Raw genomic sequence first — 24,249 nt, forward strand, 5'->3', positions numbered from 1 at the left:
TGGCTCCACAAATAAGACTTCGGTTAAAGGATTATTGGATTCTTATTATTTTAATCAATTTGATTAATACATTTTTTATCAAGTTGATTTCAAGAACATTTAATTTCACTGTCACGACATAGATTTTTGTTTGCATGATTTGTGGTTTTGGTTTGGTAAATTTCAAGATTTTATAGAGGACATTTTTAGATTGCTGGTTTACAGGTACTCTAGCTCAGTTGTTTCTCTAAACATGCAGAGAATTGTACCTAAACAGCTTTCCCCAGTCCCCAGTCCAGCAAGAGGACAAGTGCATTAGAGTGTCTAGTTTGAGAAACAGATGCCACACGAGTCCTCAACTGGCAGCTTCATTAAATAGTACCCGCAAAACACCAGTCTCAACGTCAACAGTGAAGAGGCGACTCCGGGATGCTGGCTGTCTAAGCAGAGTTCCTCTGTCCAGTGTCTGTGTTCTTTTGCACATCTTAATATTTTATTTTTATTGGCCAGTCTGAGATATGGCTTTTTCTTTGCAACTCTGCCTAGAAGGCCATCATCCCGGAGTCGCCTCTTCACTGTTGACGTTGAGACTGGTATTTTGCAGGTACTATTTAATGAAGCTGCCAGTTGAGGACTTGTGAGGCAGCTGTTTCTCAAACTAGACACTCTAATGTACTTGTCCTCTTGCTCAGTTGTGCACCGGGGCCTCCCACTCATCTTTCTATTCTGGTTAGAGACAGTTTGCACTGTTCTGTGAAGGGAGTAGTACACAGCGTTGTACGAGATCTCCAGTTTCTTGGCAATTTATTGCATGGAATAGCCTACATTTCTCAGAACAAGAATAGACTGATGAGATTCAGTCTATTCTTGTTTCCAGCCATTTTGAACCTGTAATCGAACCCATAAATACTGATGCTCCAGATACTCAACTAGTCTAAAGAAAGCTAGTTTTATTGCTTCTTTTATCAGGGCAACAGTTTTCAGCTGTGCTAACATAATTGCAAAAGGGTTTTCTAATGATCAATTAGCCTTTTAAAATGATAAACTTGGATTAGCTAACACAATGCTTTTCATGTCTGTTGTCTGTAAGGTGTGAGGTGTGAGGTGTGGAGGTGTGGAAACACTTTGTTGCTTTTATGAATTTTGTCTTGCTGCTTTTTGTTCTATGTTGCTCTGTCTGTATGCTACGTCTTTCTTGTCCTATGTTGCTATGTCTTGCTTGTTCTATGTTGCTATTGTCTATATTGTAATTGTTTTTAATAACCTGCCCAGAGACTGCGGTTGAAAATTAGCCGGCTGGCTAAAACCGGCACTTTTACTGAAACGTTGATTAATGTGCACTGTCCCTGTAAAAATAAACTCAAATAAACTCAAACTCAACTCAATGTGGCATTGGAACACAGGAGTGATGGTTGCTGATAATGGGCCTCTGTACGCCTATGTAGATATACCATAAAAAAATCTGCCGTTTCCAGCTACAATAGTCATTGACAACATTAACAATGTGTACACTGTATTTATGGTCAATTTGATGTTATTTTAATGGACAAGAAATGTGATTTTCTTTCAAAAACAAGGACATTTCTAAGTGACCCCAAACTTTTGAACGGTAGTGTATAATATGATCATCCTATCTCTAAACATCATTCCCTTGGCGTTTTAGGTCTTTGAATGTTATTTGTTATTCATGAAAGAGTGTTATTGTTCGGTGTTTTTGTTGATCCCTGTGTTGTGTTGTGTGGATTATGAGCTAGGCCTGCTCTCTCCTCTCTCTGGAAGGACAGCTCACTAAACTGATGCAGCCAGTCGCGGAGAGAGAGAGAGAGAGAGAGAGAGAGGGAGGGGACAGGAGGGAGGCTCAGTGTGCAGGTTAAGCCCATAGCCAGGCTTTGTGAGTGAGCATTAGATTGAGGCAGATTTGTTAAGCATAACTGCCATTAAATTGGCAGCAAAGCCCTGGTATTTACTGCACCACTGCTGTTTGTGAATAAGGAGCCCTTAAAGAGCGGCCCAGCCATGTGTTAAGCCCACCGCCTGGTAAGGAGGGGATTCATTATTCATGCTGGGACTGACTGGGAGGAAGTAGAGGATAACAAGATGCAACGGACATGTGTGTGTCTCTGTATACACTGTATGTGTGCAAACATGCTTGAGTGTGTATGTGTACATCTTCACTGTGGGACAATCTCTTGTGTGAAGTCCCCTGTCTCCTTGGACGTGGCTGGTGTTATTATAAATGAGCAAATGGAAGGGTTTTACAACTGGCATGTCATGTCCTCTCTGAGGAAGATGTTTATTGGCTATGTAATGAGAACCAGTTATGGTTGGTTAGTCAAATTATTCAACTTTATTAACCTTGGATGAAATTCACAATGCAGTCCCAAACTGTTGTAACATGCGAGGGAATTGCGTTGTAGGCCAAGAGGGTTCGATAATGATTACAGTTCTAATAGAATTTAACTGGAATGGTTAGAGAGAAAGGATGGAATACATATATGTGCTTAAAGCCCTCAGTGGAATCAAATGAAAGGTGACTGGGTTATTGTGTGTAGTGAAGTAGTTTATGGAACCATCAGGTTTACAGTCTGGGGATGATGAGGCGATGAAGCTATGTTGGGGGGGATTTTGATGAGAGAGAGAGAGAGAGAGAGAGAGAGAGAGAGAGAGAGAGAGAGAGAGAGAGAGAGAGAGAGAGAGAGAGAGAGAGAGAGAGAGAGAGAGAGAGAGAGAGAGAGAGAGAGAGAGAGAGAGAGAGAGAGAGAGAGAGAGAGAGAGAGAGAGAGAGAGAGAGAGAGAGAGAGAGAGAGAGAGAGAGAGAGAGAGAGAGAGAGAGAGAGAGAGAGAGAGAGAGAGAGAGAGAGAGAGAGAGAGAGAGAGAGAGAGAGAGAGAGAGAGAGAGAGAGAGAGAGAGGAAAAAAAAACTTACACCTGGGCTGTAATTACAAACCATACATCCCACTTTTGGGGTGACACCACCTCCCTGGCAGTAAAGGAATGGCTGCAGTTGGAATGGAGGAGAATTAGAGCGCTCCTCATTGCAGGCGTGGACTATTCTCCAGTCTTCTGGGGCTTAAAATACTCTAGAGTAGGAACAGGTGTATTCATCGTTGAGATGCACAGGAGGTACTGCAGTAAGAATAGTTAGGAATTGGGGAGAGCTGAGTGTTCATTAGAGCAGGTGGAAGTTCTCTATAGAGCGAGAGAATGAGTGTAAACCTTTTTAGTTGACACTGTTAGTGGACTGGTGTTGGGGTGTGAAGAATTATGTTGTACAATGTTGATATGGTAGAGAAAGAGAAGGAGCACGAGATAGTTGGGGGCTAGAGAGAGGGAGGTTATTTACCAGAAGATACCGACCCTACCGTTACGCTTGTTTACACTACGCTGGGGTCGGAACACAATCATGGTGACATTAAGACACCTTGGAGACGGCCGAGATATGGGTCGGAAAATTCACCTCAATGCAGGGATGAGATATGCCACTGTTTTCCTAATTTCACCTTTATCCACACTGCTCTGTCGAGAAGCAGTTTGGAGTACAGTGGCATATCCCATCCCTGCATTGAGGTAAGTTTTCTGAACCAATATCTCGCGCTGGCTTCACAGTGTCTTAATGTAACCATGATTGCCATTCAATTCACAAGTGGCTGAAACTATCTCACCGGAGAAAGCATCTGAGCGAGCAAAACAGCGCCCCTCTGTCTTACTGTATGTAGCCCATATATCTGATGCTGTCTGGACAGAAAGAGTATGACATGCTATCATTTTATGTCCAGACAGCATCAAGTACAGTACATTGGCTACACATACACATGGGCCACAAATGTCCTCTGCCTTGACGACAATGGCAGTATTATCAGCAGCACCTGTCTTTTACCAAAGAAATGCTTATTGTATTCCCCTAGTCAGGGCCGTGCACAGACCTTTCAGGGTGCAGGTGCTCAAAATGAAAAAAGGCCACCTCCCGCTTGAAAAAATACAATACTTTCATAATTCATATGTCAAAATTCATAACCAACTGACTCTGTAGAGACGATGCTTACATTTTTGAGCATTGGTCTATTTATTTCACAACACTCTCACTCATCACCACAAATTGTAAGCAAGCTAGTAACAGTGCATCCTAAAGACATGATTGACATGGGGAAAAGAGGCTGGGCTATCAGCTGATATTGATGATTGATGTAAATCTGCTAGTTAGCTAGCTCCATTTCTTTTACTGATTAGTAATTTACCTCTGTCGTTTTGTCTCTCTCTGCTGCGCGTATCAGCCAAGCAGACCAAATATTGATGATGCTGTAGGCTAAATCAAGTGTTATCAATGGTATGCTGCTGTGGCAGTAGTGTTCATATTTAAAACCAGGTATCTAGCTACACACTAGAATGGTGAGCGTATCTCTCAAGCCATGCATGTTTGGATACCGGGCGCATGTGAGCGCCGTACAGGGCAGATCAACAGGCGCAACCAACCAACGGACGGGTTGGGGGTGGGGTTGGGTTGGGTTGGGGTGGGGGTGGGGGGGTGAACTTGATGACAACTTGCGGGCAGTGAATTCCGAACAACAATGACAAAGAATGTATACAAAAAAATCATTTTGGGGTCCTTTGGAGACTGGAAGGGGCATGTGCACGTGCCTGCCCCTAGTCTAAGGGCTGGGTTTCTACTAAGCTAACGTATGGAATTGTTTAAAGATACCAAGGATCATTTAGCTATTTGATTTGGAATTTTAGATATAAAAATATATATATATTTGATGAAACATTGAATTTGGCCTTATCGCTATTAGCCCATAGAAACGCATTTAATAACAGATTCATACATGGAAAAACAGTCCAAAATGTTATCAAAAGGAAGTATGTTTTGAAGTGTCTGTTCTGTATGTGAGAGAGAGAAGAAAGCTCAGAATTATTTTTATAATATTTTAACGTGGAAATGCCATATTCACTTCCATTCATTTTTCAGCCCGGTACCTTCAGATGAGTCTAGTGACACTTGTGGGAGTCATAGAGAAAAACGGAGAACACCATCGTTCGTAAGTCTCATCTTTCCATAGAGGGTCATATAATTGTGTAGCCCAAACCGTTCGTACGCTACCAATGTTTTCGTGAGAAGACCGATTTTCGGGATGTCTCCTGGCCTGACAAATACTGATGTAGCTCGGCCACCTTCCACCGCCGACATCGGCGGATGCGGGGAATTGAGACGTAGCCCCAAAAAATATTTCTCTATCTTAAACAGACAGATTTTGATGGGGATTGTTTTATGACTTATTTATTATGTAACCAGCGGAGCATGAGAAGACCTCAAGCTGAGAAATTATTATTTTTGTATCTATTTTTTTATGCCCAGATCATGAGGCCCCTTGATGGTGTGAGGCAATCGCCTCTTCTGCCTAATGGTAAATAGACCCGTGCTTCCGACTTCTTCAGTGCAGCTCAGTGTAAACAAGAATAACGGTAGGGTCTGAATCTTCTGGCAAGGGAGGTTATCTGTTCGCCAAATAAACATGTTTACCGTTGTGGGTTTTAATGATCTGATTTTAGCTCTGTTTGCCCAAATCAACACAGTTCATTGTAGTAAAATGCTTTCCATTTGCCAAATAAACAGGTTTACTGGTAATGATCTCATTAGGCTGAGCCAATACACCTGTGTATGGAGGAAATACGGAGAGGGGCGTTGGGCCTCGCAGGACAAACAGAGCGTTAAATCACACTCATTATTGGGGATATCAGGATGGCCAGGATCCTAATGTACCATGCAGAGCATCCATCCACTGCTTTATAGAGATTTTTCAATGATTGTACAATAATACAGTATTTTACTTATGGATGCTGTGGACCTTCAAAGTGAGAAAAGTTGCTGTAACTCTCTGGACCTCATTTCCTAGTGATCTAGTCTGGATTATAAGCATTTTCAATGAAGATTCTTACTGATTCTTACTGCTTACTGTTGAGTAGGCCTCTCATTATCCCTGAGTTGAACATACCCGAGCCTGACCTCTTGTCATGTTCTACAGTCTGAGTGGAACGCTAAATAACCTCCCCCTGTTGTTCACCTGACCAGGAACTAATCTCCACACCACCTCCGTACAGGAAACACAGGCTTGAGGGTGGGGAGTCTTTGTAAACCAACGCCACTCTCGTTATTTCACAATTAATGCCAAGCCCTTGTTATTTGTCATGAAGAAAACACAGCTCCCTCGCCCATATTGTTGTTGTTGTCATATTCTAATTTGTACTCCATTATGGAAAACACTGGTGTCGATTAATTTCACTTTCATGCTTGGTACACACAACAAGTGAGTGTGGGGTGGCATTGTTTACCCAGCTGCCAGTGTTCTTGTCCAATTTAGAAAGGATGGAATAATCATTGTTTAAGCTGTAGCAGGCATGTCTGCCCTCCTGTTCTGACTGCTGTTTATTCTTTGTAAATATGAGTAGAACCTTGGGTTTGTTGCTGTCTGGTTCATTGTATAATGTAGGGTAAATCAGATGTTTTGTTTGACAAACATTCCCATTTGACATATTAGTATTTGAACTGGTGGGGGTATTTGAACAACTATAAAACTAGTCTGAGAGAGCGAGAAAATGTTTGTGTCAAGGCTCTGTGATACTTGGTATGTAAAATTATGCCTGTTCAAAAACATTTTAAAAAGTGTTTATTTACAATTTTCTCAAAGTCAAAGTGCAACACTTTCTCTTCTTTCATTTTGTTATTATGTTCCTGTCCTTTTCCTGCGAGGGGACGCGTTGCGGCGCATTTTCCATTACACCTAATAAGGTGTCATCGAGACCTTCAAATCCCACTCCAATTTTGCAGTTTTAATAGATATTACTCTTTAACACACCACTCACAATTAGGCCTCCTAGTTCTCCGTTTAATGAAAATCAGATTAAGACCTAATCTAATTACTGTTTGGTTTTAATCCACGCTGGCTGTGACACTGGCTGTCTGCCACTCCCTCTCTTAGCTCCTCTCTGTCACAACCACTTAGCAGGCATCAACCTGCCCTACCGGCCTGTCACTCACCACTCTGTCTGTGTGTGTGTGCGCATGCCGTGTGTGTGTGTTTCTGTTTATTAAAGATGTATAAATGATTGAGATAGTGTACCACTGAGTGGATGCTGAACGGTTTATAGCACACTGTTAATATCAACATCCACGGATGGGAAAGTTAGGAAATAAAAACATGATTTAAGGAAAAGTTAATCTCGTAAATGAATTCTACCTCTGGGTTGAAATGACCCATTTAGACTGGCAATTTGGAAATTAACTTCTGTCTCTATCTTGTTTTTTTTGTCCGTTTTATCGTGACTACATGATTTGGATGGAGTCGTGAAGTAGTCTTGTACTGATAAATCCAGTTTCTATCAGAACCACTCTTTTGATGTAGTAAATGTCTTTATCAGTCAGTCTTTGAAGTGCTAGAATATCACACCAAGGTTTTATATGGAAGTTTTTCTCAAGTCAGTCGAATGGTTCAGATTTTCTAGTTGTCTTCTCTATAACTACCGTAGTTAACCTAATCATCAACATCATTATTATTATTGCTAGCAGAACTGATACGGCATTATCACTGCAACCAATATGCATCTCCATGTTTCTCTCAGTCAGTGGATAAGGATAACTTCTGAAATGGTGTGTGCTTGGTTTCCTATAACTGTATCAGAGACTAGTGGGTGAAGTCCTGAACCACATTAATTCAATCAGTTTCATCACTTCACAGAGACATGATTAACTTTCCCTAGTAGACCCTTTGGCTTCCTCCTCAGTGATAGAATCCATATCTATGTTTAATATAATTTCTAACTCATCTTATTCCCCTTCACAGTCAATTTCCCTGAGTATCTCCAAATTATCTCGCAAAATAACCCATCTTTAAAGCATTACTCCCTCCGTCTCCCTGCTCTCTCTGTCTCCATCTTCTCTCCCTCTGTTGCTCCCCTCTTCCATGCCCCCTCCTCTCGATTCAATTCAATTCAAGGGCTTTATTGGCATGGGAAACATTGCCAAAGCAAGTGAACTAGATAATAAACAAAAGTGAAATAAACAATAAAAATGAACAGTAAACATTACACTCACAGACGTTCCAAAATAATAAAGACATTTCAAATGTTGTAACGATGTGCAAATAAACATAAATATGGGGTGTTTTTACAATGATGTTTGTTCTTCACTGGTTGCCCTTTTCTTGTGGCAACAAGTCACAAATCAAGTCACAAATACCACAGTGTGATGGCACACTGTGGTATTTCATCCAATAGATATGGGAGTTTATCAGAATTGGGTTTGTTTTCAATTTTTTTGTGGATCTGTGTAAACATCTCTCTCTCCCTCTCTCCCTACCCCTGTTGCTACCTCCTCTCTGTGTGTAGGTTTTGAGACAGCCAAGTCATTTGCCCTCCATGGGGCCCATGTGATCCTGGCCTGTAGGAATCTCTCCAAGGCCATCAAGGCTGTCAGCCTCATACAGCAGGAGTGGGTGAGTCACACACTGCTGGAGCTTTATTAACCTGCACATACAGTACACACTGCTGGTGCTTTATTAACCTACACATACAGTACACACTGCTGGTGCTTTATTAACCTACACATACAGTAGACACTGCTGGAGCTTTAATAACCTACACATACAGTACACACTGCTGGTGCTTTATTAACCTACACATACAGTACACACTGCTGGTGCTTTATTAACCTACACATACAGTACACACTGCTGGTGCTTTATTAACCTACACATACAGTAGACACTGCTGGAGCTTTAATAACCTACACATACAGTACACACTGCTGGAGCTTTATTAACCTACACATACAGTACACACTGCTGGAGCTTTATTAACCTACACATACAGTACACACTGCTGGTGCTTTATTAACCTACACATACAGTAGACACTGCTGGTGCTTTATTAACCTACACATACAGTAGACACTGCTGGAGCTTTAATAACCTACACATACAGTACACACTGCTGGTGCTTTATTAACCTACACATACAGTACACACTGCTGGAGCTTTATTAACCTACACATACAGTACACACTGCTGGAGCTTTAATAACCTACACATACAGTACACACTGCTGGAGCTTTATTAACCTACACATACAGTACACACTGCTGGAGCTTTATTAACCTACACATACAGTACACACTGCTGGAGCTTTATTAACCTACACATACAGTACACACTGCTGGAGCTTTATTAACCTACACATACAGTACACACTGCTGGTGCTTTATTAACCTACACATACAGTACACACTGCTGGAGCTTTATTAACCTACACATACAGTACACACTGCTGGAGCTTTATTAACCTACACATACAGTACACACTGCTGGAGCTTTATTAACATACACATACAGTACACACTGCTGGAGCTTTATTAACCTACACATACAGTACACACTGCTGGAGCTTTATTAACCTACACATACAGTAGACACTGCTGGAGCTTTATTAACCTACACATACAGTACACACTGCTGGAGCTTTATTAACATACACATACAGTACACACTGCTGGAGCTTTATTAACCTACACATACAGTAGACACTGCTGGAGCTTTATTAACCTACACATACAGTACACACTGCTGGAGCTTTATTAACCTACACATACAGTACACACTGCTGGAGCTTTATTAACCTACACATACAGTACACACTGCTGGAGCTTTAATAACCTACACATACAGTAGACACTGCTGGAGCTTTATTAACCTACACATACAGTACACACTGCTGGTGCTTTATTAACCTACACATACAGTACACACTGCTGGTGCTTTATTAACCTACACATACAGTACACACTGCTGGTGCTTTATTAACCTACACATACAGTAGACACTGCTGGAGCTTTAATAACCTACACATACAGTACACACTGCTGGAGCTTTATTAACCTACACATACAGTACACACTGCTGGAGCTTTATTAACCTACACATACAGTACACACTGCTGGTGCTTTATTAACCTACACATACAGTAGACACTGCTGGTGCTTTATTAACCTACACATACAGTAGACACTGCTGGAGCTTTAATAACCTACACATACAGTACACACTGCTGGTGCTTTATTAACCTACACATACAGTACACACTGCTGGTGCTTTATTAACCTACACATACAGTAGACACTGCTGGAGCTTTAATAACCTACACATACAGTACACACTGCTGGAACTTTATTAACCTACACATACAGTACACACTGCTGGAGCTTTATTAACCTACACATACAGTACACACTGCTGGAGCTTTATTAACCTACACATACAGTACACACTGCTGGAGCTTTATTAACCTACACATACAGTACACACTGCTGGAGCTTTATTAACCTACACATACAGTAGACACTGCTGGAGCTTTATTAACCTACACATACAGTACACACTGCTGGAGCTTTAATAACCTACACATACAGTACACACTGCTGGTGCTTTATTAACCTACACATACAGTACACACTGCTGGTGCTTTATTAACCTACACATACAGTACACACTGCTGGAGCTTTATTAACCTACACATACAGTACACACTGCTGGAGCTTTATTAACCTACACATACAGTACACACTGCTGGAGCTTTATTAACCTACACATACAGTACACACTGCTGGAGCTTTATTAACCTACACATACAGTACACACTGCTGGAGCTTTATTAACCTACACATACAGTAGACACTGCTGGAGCTTTATTAACCTACACATACAGTACACACTGCTGGTGCTTTATTAACCTACACATACAGTACACACTGCTGGTGCTTTATTAACCTACACATACAGTACACACTGCTGGTGCTTTATTAACCTACACATACAGTAGACACTGCTGGAGCTTTAATAACCTACACATACAGTACACACTGCTGGAGCTTTATTAACCTACACATACAGTACACACTGCTGGAGCTTTATTAACCTACACATACAGTACACACTGCTGGTGCTTTATTAACCTACACATACAGTAGACACTGCTGGTGCTTTATTAACCTACACATACAGTAGACACTGCTGGAGCTTTAATAACCTACACATACAGTACACACTGCTGGTGCTTTATTAACCTACACATACAGTACACACTGCTGGTGCTTTATTAACCTACACATACAGTACACACTGCTGGTGCTTTATTAACCTACACATACAGTAGACACTGCTGGAGCTTTAATAACCTACACATACAGTACACACTGCTGGAACTTTATTAACCTACACATACAGTACACACTGCTGGAGCTTTATTAACCTACACATACAGTACACACTGTTGGTGCTTTATTAACCTACACATACAGTAGACACTGCTGGAGCTTTAATAACCTACACATACAGTACACACTGCTGGAGCTTTATTAACCTACACATACAGTACACACTGCTGGAGCTTTATTAACCTACACATACAGTACACACTGCTGGAGCTTTATTAACCTACACATACAGTACACACTGCTGGAGCTTTATTAACCTACACATACAGTACACACTGCTGGTGCTTTATTAACCTACACATACAGTACACACTGCTGGAGCTTTATTAACCTACACATACAGTACACACTGCTGGAGCTTTATTAACCTACACATACAGTACACACTGCTGGAGCTTTATTAACATACACATACAGTACACACTGCTGGAGCTTTATTAACCTACACATACAGTAGACACTGCTGGAGCTTTATTAACCTACACATACAGTAGACACTGCTGGAGCTTTATTAACCTACACATACAGTACACACTGCTGGAGCTTTATTAACATACACATACAGTACACACTGCTGGAGCTTTATTAACCTACACATACAGTACACACTGCTGGAGCTTTATTAACCTACACATACAGTACACACTGCTGGAGCTTTATTAACCTACACATACAGTAGACACTGCTGGAGCTTTATTAACCTACACATACAGTACACACTGCTGGAGCTTTAATAACCTACACATACAGTACACACTGCTGGTGCTTTATTAACCTACACATACAGTACACACTGCTGGTGCTTTATTAACCTACACATACAGTACACACTGCTGGAGCTTTATTAACCTACACATACAGTACACACTGCTGGAGCTTTATTAACCTACACATACAGTACACACTGCTGGAGCTTTATTAACCTACACATACAGTACACACTGCTGGAGCTTTATTAACCTACACATACAGTACTCACTGCTGGAGCTTTATTAACCTACACATACAGTACACACTGCTGGAGCTTTATTAACCTGCACATACAGTACACACTGCTGGAGCTTTATTAACCTACACATACAGTACACACTGCTGGAGCTTTATTAACCTACACATACAGTACACACTGCTGGAGCTTTATTAACCTACACATACAGTACACACTGCTGGAGCTTTATTAACATACACATACAGTAGACACTGCTGGAGCTTTATTAACCTACACATACAGTAGACACTACTGGAGCTTTATTAACCTACACATACAGTAGACACTGCTGGAGCTTTATTAACCTACACATACAGTACACACTGCTGGAGCTTTATTAACCTACACATACAGTACACACTGCTGGAGCTTTATTAACCTACACATACAGTACACACTGCTGGAGCTTTAATAACCTACACATACAGTACACACTGCTGGAGCTTTATTAACCTACACATACAGTACACACTGCTGGAGCTTTATTAACCTACACATACAGTACACACTGCTGGAGCTTTATTAACCTACACATACAGTACACACTGCTGGAGCTTTATTAACCTACACATACAGTACACACTGCTGGTGCTTTATTAACCTACACATACAGTACACACTGCTGGAGCTTTATTAACCTACACATACAGTACACACTGCTGGAGCTTTATTAACCTACACATACAGTACACACTGCTGGAGCTTTATTAACCTACACATACAGTAGACACTGCTGGAGCTTTATTAACCTACACATACAGTACACACTGCTGGAGCTTTATTAACATACACATACAGTACACACTGCTGGAGCTTTATTAACCTACACATACAGTACACACTGCTGGAGCTTTATTAACCTACACATACAGTACACACTGCTGGAGCTTTATTAACCTACACATACAGTACACACTGCTGGAGCTTTATTAACCTACACATACAGTACACACTGCTGGAGCTTTATTAACCTACACATACAGTACACACTGCTGGAGCTTTATTAACCTACACATACAGTACACACTGCTGGAGCTTTATTAACCTACACATACAGTACACACTGCTGGTGCTTTATTAAAGAGATTCTCTGGTACCTATGTGTACTTTTGAGCCAGTAGTTCTGAAATTAGCACTCACGAGCCAAAAGTGGTCCCCTAAAATTAGTACGTCTCACATGTGCACTTCAGTGGAGGCTGGTGGGAGGAGCTATAGGACAACGGGTTCATTATAATGGCTGCAATGGAATAAATAGAACCGTATCAAACACATCAAACAGATGGAAACCACATGTTTGACTCCGTTCCACCTATTCCATTCCAGCCATTACAATGAGCCGTCCTGTTGCTCCTCCCACCAGCCTCCACTGGTGCAGATATATGCACGTCTCTCTCGCTCTGCTGTTTGTGCATGATATGCCTCTTGCTAGCTGTCACTCGCATGGCGAGGGGCTGAAGCTCATTGGTTGAACTGGAATTGGTAGTATGTTGGCCCACGGGTGGGAATGTAGGGAAAATGGCACAGCACAACAGTTTCCAGCAAAAAGTTGCTTTCACACTAGGAATTTCACACTAGGGATTTCACACTAGGGATTTCACACTAGGGATTTCACACTAGGGATTTCATAGCTAGTTGAGGTAAAACAATAATTCTGCTCATATGTTATGCATGTATGAACTATGCATTGACACATCCAGCCCAAAGTGGGAGGTTTAAAAATACTTCGTAGTCGCCAAAGTTCCGGAGCATGTCTTTAACCTACACATACTGTACACACAAACTGGAAACACTTGAATCCCACATCAGTGAGAGTTACAGAGAACTTTGCAATGGGATGGCTGTTTCATATAGAGGTGGAGGTAAGAGAGTGAAGGAGAGATGGAGGAATGGAGAGAGAGGGTGTCTGATAATTACCTGTGATTATAACGGTAACATTTTAGCGCCTCCAGATTTACGAGTGGAGGGAAATAAACAAGTGGGATGTGGCTGCTGGAGCAGAAAGAATAAGCCATTAGTACTGGGTTGATTACAGGGAAAGAGGGGAGGGAGATAGAGAGAACTCATTGCAGAAAGTGAGATAGAGTAAGAGAGGGAATGAGTGAGAGGGAGAGAGGGCATAGTGGGAGAAACTGAGAAGAGAGGGAACGCTGAGTGAAGAGAGATGAAGACTGATAGATAGCAGGATGTGAATGATAACAGACATGCAGTTTTAAACTCAACCCAGATCTCTAATTAAACAAACGTATTCCTAAACAGCAATACTTGTTTTTTCTTAAATTAATTTGTTGTAAAAGTTCAGGTAGCAGATAATAGACCATATCAGATATTTATGTAGTTGGTGCTGTATATTAACTTTTTCTAATTTGAAAAATGATTGCCGGAAACTACCGAACGCAAGATTGTAATTTCTATGACTCACACAGTGGAGGAACGCATTGCCTGTAGACTAGTGTACATGGTAAGCTGGTGATCAAGTGGCACTTCATCTTTAGTATGGAAATGGCTGTGAGATTTTTCAAAAATATTCACAAGGTATTGGCACATTTAAAATCTAATTTCGTCAATTACATGTGGCAAAAAATGATTTGAGTTAACATTAGCAAACCAGCAGCAAATGAAACAGAAAGTGAATTCTCTCCTCCCTCTCTCCCCAGTTTTAGCTTGTGGCTGTCACTGTCTAGCTGGCTAGGCTTGGGATATTTATTAGCCTATACCAGTGACAAACTTAGCTGTGTTATCGACATATGGCAGTACACAAACCAAATCTATCTCACTTATTTTGCCAGCTAGAAAGAAATAGCCACAAATTCATTCAGAAACGGAGGAAGAGAACTAGCTATATCAAGCTAAAGCTAGCTGCTGCCTCTTCAACTTTGAAGCAACTGTGACAACATCGATCCAAAGATAAAAAATAAAAAAACACTTTCCCATTAAGCAAAATCCAAAATCCACCCATCCAAAGACAGCCTGGCTCCGGGGATTCTCAGAAATACCAGCAGATCCGCGATCGGATCCATGGCCGGAGCATCGCATTTCAGTGTAGCCTGCACCTAGCAGGCCGTTTAGAAAAGTCCCCCGGAGCCACAGATTCAATTACCGCAGTGTGCAGCCCTCACAACGCGCAGGCCCAACATATTACATATTCCGTTTCTAAAATATGCCATCAGTCCAGTGTAGCGAATACAGTGCCTTCAGAAAGTATTCATACCACTTGATTTATTCCACATTTTGTTGCCTGAATTCAAAATGGATTCAATTGATTTATTGTCTCACCCATATACACACAATACCCCATAATGACTAAGTGAAAACATGTTTTTAGACATTTTTGCAACATTTTTTAAAATACTGAAACATATAATTTACATAAGTATTCATACCCCTGAATCAATACTTTGTAGAAGCACCTTTGGCAGCGATTACAGCTGTGGGGTTTTCTGGGTAAGTCTCTAAGCGCTTTCCACACCTTGACATTTTTCCATTTATTATTTTCAAAGTTCTTCAAGCGCTGTCAAATTGGTTGTTGATCATTGCTGAGCAACCATTTTCAGGTCTTGCCATAGATGTTCAAGTAGATTTAAATCACAACTGCAACTTGCCCGCTCAGGATCATTCACTGTCTTCTTGATAAGCAACTCCAGTATATGTTTGGTCTTGTGTTTTAGGTTATTGTCCTGCTGAAAGATTAATTCATCCCCCAGTGTTTGTTGGAAAGCAGACTGAACCAGGTTTTCCTCTAGGATTTTGCTTGTGCTTAGCTCCATTCCGTTTCTTTTTTAACCTGGAAAAACTCCCCTGTCCTTAATAATTACAAGCATACCCATAACATGATGCAGCCACCACTTGCTTGGAAATATGAAGATGTGGTACTCATTAATGTGTTGTATTGGATTTGCCCACTTTGTATTCAGGATAAAAAGTAAATTGCTGTGCTACATTTTTTGCAGTGTTACTTTAGTGCCTTGTTGCAAACAGGATGAATGTTTTGGAATATTTTGTATTCTCTACAGGCTTTCTTATTTTCACTCTGTGAATTAGGTTAGTATTGTGGAGTAACTACAATGTTGGTGATCCATCCTCAGTTTTCTCCTATCACAGCATTTAACATCACCATTGGCCTCAAAGTAAAATTCCTGAGCGGTTTCCTTCCTCTCCAACAACTGAGTTAGGAAGGACACATATATCTTTGTAGTGGCTGGGTATATTGATACACCATCCAAAGTGTAATTAATAATTTCACCATGCTCAAAGTGATATTCAATGTCTGCTTTTTTAAAAAGCTTTTTACCCGTCTACCAATAGGTGCCCTTTGTGAGGCATTGGAAAACCTCCCTGGTCTTTGCGGTTGAATATGTGTTTGAAATTCACTGCCCGACTGCTCGGTAGTCATTCAAAAATCATGTTAAACACTATTATGCTTATTTGACTTGCTAAGCCAATTTTTCCTACTGAACTTATTTAGGCTTGCAATAACAACAATTACAAAGGGGTTGAATACTTATTGACTCAAGACATTTCAGCTTTTCATTTTCTATTAATTTGTAAAACTTTTGAAAAACATAATTCCACTTTGACATTATGGGGTATTGTGTGTTGGCCAGTGAAAAATTAATCTAAATGTGATCCATTTTTAATTCGGGCTGTAACACAACACAATGTGGAAAAAGTAAAGGGGTGTGAATACTTTATGAAAGCACTGTATCTTCGAGATGCCCTAGCCCATAGCAGATGTCAGAATACAATGTCTTCAACCAGGATCTCAGCGATCACTGCCTCATTGCCAAAAATCAAATCAAATTTATTTGTCACATACGCATGGTTAGCAGATGTTAATGCAAGTGTAGCGAAATGCTTGTGCTTCTAGTTCCGACTATGCAGTAATATCTAACAAGTAATATAACCTAACAATTCCACAACAACTACCTTATACACACAAGTGTAAAGGAATGAAAACGAATATGTATAAAAAAAATATATAAATGAGTGATGGCCGAACGGCATAGGCAAGGTGCAGTAGAGTACAGTATATACATATGAGATGAGTAATGTAGGGTATGAAAACATTATATGAAGTTGCATTGTTTAAAGTGGCTAGTGATACATTACATCAAGAAGGCAAGATGCAGTAGATGGTATAGAGTACAGTATATACATATGAGATGAGTAATGTAGGGTATGAAAAAATTATATGAAGTTGCATTGTTTAAAGTGGCTAGTGATACATTACGATAATCGATCATTTCAATAAGCATTTTTCAACGGCTGGCCATGCTTTCCACCTGGCTACCCCTACCCCGGTTAACAGCTCTGCACCCCCCACAGCAACTTGCCCAAGCTTCCCCCATTTCTCCATTTCACCCAAATCCAGATAGCTGATGTTCTGAAAGAGCTGCAAAATCTGGACCCTTACAAATCAGCTGGGCAAGACCATCTGGACCCTCTCTTTCTAAAATTATCCGCCACAATTGTTGCAACCCCTATTACTAGCCTGTTCAACCTCTCTTTCGTAACGTCTGAGATCCCTAAAGATTGGAAAGCTGCCGCGGTCATCTCCCTCTTCAAAGGGGGTGACACTCTAGACCAAAACTGTTACAGACCTATATCTATCCTACCCTGCCTTTCTAAAGTCTTTGAAAGCCAAGTTAACAAACAGATCACCGACCATTTCGAATCCCACCATACCTTCTTCGCTATGCAATCTGGTTTCCGAGCTGGTCATGGATGCACCTCAGCCACGCTCAAGGTCCTAATATATCATAACCGCCATCGATAAAAGACAATACTGTGCAGCCGTATTCATCGACCTGGCCAAGGCTTTCGACTCTGTCAATCACCACATTCTTATCGACAGACTCAACAGCCTTGGTTTCTCAAATGCCTGCCTCGCTTGGTTCACCAACTACTTCTCAGACAGAGTTCAGTGTGTCAAATCGGAGGGCCTGTTGTCCGGACCTCTGGCAGTCTCTATGGGGGTGCCACAGGGTTCAATTCTCGGGCTGACTCTTTTCTCTGTATACATCAATGATGTTGATCTTGCTGCTGGTGATTCTCTGATCCACCTCTACGCAGACTGTATACCATTCTGTATACTTCTGGCCCTTCTTTGGACACTGTGTTAACAAACCAGACGAGCTTCAATGCCATACAACACTCCTTCCGTGGCCTCCAACTTCTCTTAAATGCAAGCGAAACTAAATACATGCTCTTCAACCGATCACTGCCCGCGCCCACCTGCCCGTCCATCACTACTCTGGACGGTTCTGACTTAGAATATGTGGACAACTACCGATACCTAGGTGTCTGGTTAGACTGTAAACTCTCCTTCCAGGCTCACATTAAGCATCTCCATTCCAAAATTAAATCTAGAATCGGCTTCCTATTTCACAACAAAGCATCCTACACTTATGCTGCCAAACATTACCTCGTAAAATTGACTATCCTACCGATCCTTGACTTTGGCGATGTCATTTACAAAATAGCCTCCAACACTCTACTCAGCAAATTGGATGTAGTCTATCACAGTGCCATCCGATTTGTCACCAAAGCACCATATACTACCCACCACTGCGACCTGTATTCTCTCGTTGGCTGGCTCTCGCTTCATATTCATTGTCAAACCCACTGGCTCCAGGTTATCTATAAGTCTTTGCTATGTAAAGCCCTGCCTCATCTCATCTCACTGGTTACCATAGCAGCACCCACCCGTAGCACGCGCTCCAGCAGGTATATTTCACTGGTCACCTCCAAAGCCAACTCCCCCTTTGGCCACCTTTCCTTCCAGTTCTCTGCTGCCACTGACTGGAACGAATTGCAAAAATCACTGAAGCTGGAGACTTATATCTCCCTCACTAACTTTAAGCACCAGCCATCAGAGCAGCTTACCGATCTTTGCACCTGTACATAGCCCATCTGTAAATAGCCCACCCAACTACCTTATCCCCATATTGTTTTGTTGTTGTTGCTCCTTTGCACCCCAGTATCTATACTGGCTCATTAATCTTCTGCACATCTATCACTCCAGTGTTTAATTGCTAAATTGTAATTATTTCGCCACTATGGCCTATTTATTTCCTTACCTCCCTAATCTTACTACATTTGCACACACTGTATGTAGATTTTTCTATTGTGTTATTGACTGTACGTCTGTTTATCCCATGTGTAACTCTGTGCTGTTTTTGTCGCACTGCTTTGCTTTATCTTGGCCAGGTCGCAGTTGTAAATGAGGACTTGTTCTCAACTGGCCTACCTGGTTAAATAAAGGTAAAATAAAAATAAACAATTCTACTGGAATTCCGAGGAGTCATCCACACACACAGTTTTTGCCACAGTCGTAGAAACTACTTTTTCCCAAAGGCTTGTACTATCTATAGTATGACAGCACCAGTAGTTAGCTACCAACAGCTATTGTTTTCATATAAGCCCTTTTGGGTTTCCAACCACACCTGCACACCGTTTTTAACAGTTTTTTAATCTGTGCCGTTTTGTCTTTCACTTGTTATCTTTGATGCGAATAAATAAAACCTAATGAAAAACTTTGTGGGATACATTTGTGAGAATAAGGCAGGTGGATTGGGCGTCTACTCGTCAATATTCAGCAAGAATATATTCGCATCAAAGATGACAAGTGAAAGACAAAACGGCACAGATTAAAAAACTGTTAAAAACGGTGTGCAGGTGTGGTTGGAAACCCAAAAGGGCTTATATGAAAACAATACAAATATAAGTACAAAACAAGTTTGTGTGATGCTGACCTCGGGGTGTTGTGGGATTGTTTCTGAAGTTTGTGCTGATTTGGATAAAACTTCAAATCCAACTTTTTAAACAACATTACAATATTATAACAATTGATTTAAGAGTGTGTATTTTGGGAATGTTTTCTTTGGGTGCTCTAAGTTACTATTATAGCATTTCTGGCATTGAGAAATAGGTTCTACATTTCTTTAAAGGGATAATCCACCCTAGAAATGGAATGTGACGTGCTATGTCATTGTCACTGGAGATAGGGGATAACAAACATTTATCACATTTAGTTTTAAAACAATTACCTGCACTACAGATCACAAATAAGCCAATAGATGGTATACATGTCTACAACACACCGTCTATATCGCCATGACAAAGTATATCTTTCAAATGTCCTCAAAGTACACAGTGCACCATCAGATTAATATCCTTTCTTCTTTGAACTACCATGATGGAAAGCGGTTTTCTCCTCTCGTTTCCCTGCTTGCAGGCTCGCAGGGCCCTTGCAACCTGACTCACACAGCTTTGAGCTAGAAACGCGATCTCTACCAGGTTGAATGTGATGAGAATGTAACTCCTAAATTGATATTGCAGTTTGTTTCTTCCATTTTACAGCTAGCTAGCTATTTTACATGCTGATATTGACTTTGTTATTATTGTGTGTAGCTATGTTTGCTAGCTGGCTAGCCAGCTTTACCAGAGAGAGAGCACTGGATTGTGGGTTTTGTAGTCGACTTAACTGCAACAGATTTCCACAACCCTTTTCACACGTTGCTCCCAATGTTATTATAACGACAGAATGAAGCATTTGTTCCCAATTTTCTTTTAAATCTCACATATTGGAGTTATTTAACACTGTAAATCATAGGAATTAGTGGTTTTTATGCCTTTAAATGTTTTTTTTGTAATCATTGTCATTAAATCGTAAGTGTAAATAGACAGTAATTTATTCATGGTTAACCATTGCCAGCGTGCTACAGTGTTGACTTATTCCAAGCATTCCAGCATCTCCGGGCTTCCACATATAGCCTACAAGTCACTGATGAAGACCTTTGGAACATCTACATTTTAAAAAGTCTAATAAATCCATGAAATATAGTCTCCACCTTCACAATAAATCCATTAATTATTTTAGACAGGTCTAAAGAAACATGATATGAAGAAAATGTAGTCTATTTCAGAAGAACAGAATAGATCCTGATCTGGCTATGCTATATGGCAGTGGACTACAGTAGTTCATTTAGCAGACAAGATTTGCTTAGAATTCTGCTGCATTATTTTATATTATTTCACAGTATAAAGAATAGAATTGAACAAAGCTGAATAAAATAGAAAGGATAACTCCAAACAATTTGAGGGAGTGCGTACATGTGGCTATTCTGTGTTGAGAGGTTAACAAAGAAATAGGTACTCCTATATGCTTCATTTATAGTTATTCATGTAATTTTAGTTGTTCTACAAACGTTGAGCTATATGTTTTGATTTATAATACATTGTAAGGCTGTATGATGCAACTCTAATGAAGATCTGAAAAAATCCATGCCTTTTGCAGCCCTTCTCACTCACATGGCTCTCCATCACGTGATCTGGTCTTTCACACATCGGCGACGCAACTGCGTGCTTCCTTATCCAATTCCGAGGTGCATATTGAAGAAATTGGAAGAATTGTCCACATTTACTTTTCGTCAGCCAACAAGATGAGTAGGCCTAACGAACAGCAAAAGCACTAGCCTATGTCAATCTACTATCCCCCATAGTACAATGTTGACATATTATATTCTGTACGATAAATAAATATTCCAAACATAGTCTGGGACAGTTCTGGGATGCGATAGATCCCAAATAATACAACCACTAGCATCACAAATACTTTTTAAAATATAAACTATTAGGCTATTTCTTCACATTATAAGTGCAGCACTGCGCACACGGAGTAGGCTATAATCTCAAATGTTCCATTAGCAGGAAAACACCATTATCATAAGTGGCCACAAATGAGATTATGCATGTAATTATTTTATTATAAAGTTGCATTTTTATGTTGAACATGTTCTTCCCCAAACTTGAAACTCCCGCGCTGCGTATGTATTCCAGTTAGGCTGGTCACCCGTTGTAAAGCAGAGTAATGTGCTTCATTTTAACAAGTTATTTGGCCACTTTAGTTGTGATACAAACCTTATGAAAACCTATATGCCTATGGGCTAGACTACATGAGGTGTGCGACTATGATATAAAAGCATTGTTTCTTGCCTTAAGCTGGGCATCATTCACAAGTGATCAGCTAATATTGTCAACCATCAGACTATTCTTGATTTAATGTTGTCTTTACATATACTAAATAATATATGTGTGAAATAAGTTTTGATTGAGAATGGACCGTTATCATGCACCTGTCTCGAAACAGGGGCAGGGGAAAAAATGCATGTTATCTCTGCACTTAAATAGCGAATGGAGGACGCTTTTCCTGTGGTTCATTTTCATGGCAGCCAGGTAGGCTATACTCCTGATGTAAAGAGAAGCAATGTACTTAATATTTGCTTAATATTAGGAAAGTTGAGAATTAAATATAGTAGGCTTAGCCTATAGAAAGCTGATTGGATACTCTTATTTTTAATAGAGGCCATCAGTCTGTTTTCTCGCACAATTTCATAGCCTATAGAAATGGTGCACAACATGAGCTCATGGGCTCTCATGAAGTGTTAGATTCGATTTTTGATTACATTTGCGTTGATGTCAGAGTGATAGAGTGCTGAGTACTAGGCAGTTTGGTAGGCTACTAATGACCATCAGCAGCATCAGAGCTCGGAGAAGCCTAATTACCATGACTAAATGTTCTGGCTTTATGACTCGTGACCACCGGTGTGGTGTTAATACGGTCACCACAACAGCCCTATTCACAATGTCTTTCTAGAATAGGTCAATGAGTACTTGATTTTGCAGTCTAAACAAGCTGTCAATGAGCTGAGATTTTGCATTCTAAAAAAAGCAGAGTCGTCCATATTCCTCTCTAAAAGGAAGGCCCCTATAGCAGGTTAATTAATAGAAATCACGATATCAAAATAAATCTTGTGAGAAAATTCACCCCTCTGGCATCATTATTAATAGATGGACCAGAAGAATGGTGAGGAGGATTAATCTTTCCTATGATTGATGTTTCTCCTCCTTTTCCCATGCTCCCACGTTAAGGTCATTGTGATAAGAGCATATATTTTGGGGTCTTCTACTCAAAAGGTCATGGTATCTACTTCCTGGTGGCAGGCAGGCAGAGTTCCGTCAGAGCTGCCAGGCACTGAGCTGCTTTCCCGATAGCACCTGACCCCTGACCCCTCACAACCTGCCTACCTGGCCTGTCATCCAGATTACAAAAGGAGTCTCTCTCTCTCTTCCTCCCCAAACTCTTTCTTTTTCTCCTTTCCCTCTCTGTCAACTCAGAGTGGGCTACTTTATCATAAGCCCCCCAGTGTAGTGGGAGCTGTGTGATGATTGCTGGGTTAATGGGGTTATCTCCTGACAGTGGTATAATGCTCAGGTGACGGAGGGATAAAACCAGGTGCCAGGACAGACAGTCTGTTTGGAAGAACAAGGTCAGGGGTCATATCCTACTCAGGGAATCACTCCTATCTGCTATGCCTACAAACACACACACTACTGATTCCTGGAAGTCAGGATTTGTGGAATTTTCGTTCTCTTTGTGATGTTTTGGACGTACAGTATTCTGATGAGGGCCACGCTAGCCTAACAGTCAATCAGTTTTTGCACTTTAATATTCTGCAATGCAGCTGTGATTTTTGTCTGCACCCTGCACCTTGACTTGTTGATGCACTGTCCACCCATCTCCTGTGAACTATACAGCTCCATACCACTGTGCCGCTGAAACAGACATATGTTATTGCACTCACAGTAAAGCAGGTTAAGCTGCTGGTTAACAACCAAAGCGTTGTTACTCTGGCCCACTGATTTATTTTTCCTTATTGCTTCTAAAATTATGCTTATATTTGCCCCCCCCCCCCCCCCCCCCTGATACCAAAGGCCGCTGTGCAGAATATCACTTACACTTTATCTCTCCCCTCTGTGGGAAATGTTAATGAGATGTTTTGTGAGGATGTTAATTAGTGAGCCAGCGTGTGTGTGTGTGTGTGTGTGTGTGTGTGTGTGTGTGTGTGTCTGGGCATTAACATGGCTGTTGGCTGTTGTGCTCAGGGACCAATTAGGGTAAATCCTACTGTCCAGCGGGGCTGCTGGGAGAAGAAACCCCTCTGCCTGCAATGTCAAACAACAGGATTAA

The 24,249-nt window shown here is 40.9% G+C and overlaps 1 protein-coding gene across 2 annotated transcripts in view; it reads left to right on the forward strand.

Moving 5' to 3' along the window:
* The window catches only part of wwox (WW domain containing oxidoreductase), a 283,070-nt gene that overhangs the window by 13,458 nt on the left and 245,363 nt on the right, over positions 1-24,249 (forward strand). For both annotated transcript variants that reach the window (XM_071416636.1, XM_071416637.1), the window contains one exon: positions 8,356-8,462. In XM_071416636.1, the coding sequence (XP_071272737.1) occupies positions 8,356-8,462 (107 nt within the window). The remainder of the gene's footprint in view (positions 1-8,355; positions 8,463-24,249) is intronic.

Source organism: Salvelinus alpinus, chromosome 9 (genome assembly GCF_045679555.1).
Source record: "Salvelinus alpinus chromosome 9, SLU_Salpinus.1, whole genome shotgun sequence".
Classification (NCBI taxonomy): domain Eukaryota; kingdom Metazoa; phylum Chordata; class Actinopteri; order Salmoniformes; family Salmonidae; genus Salvelinus; species Salvelinus alpinus.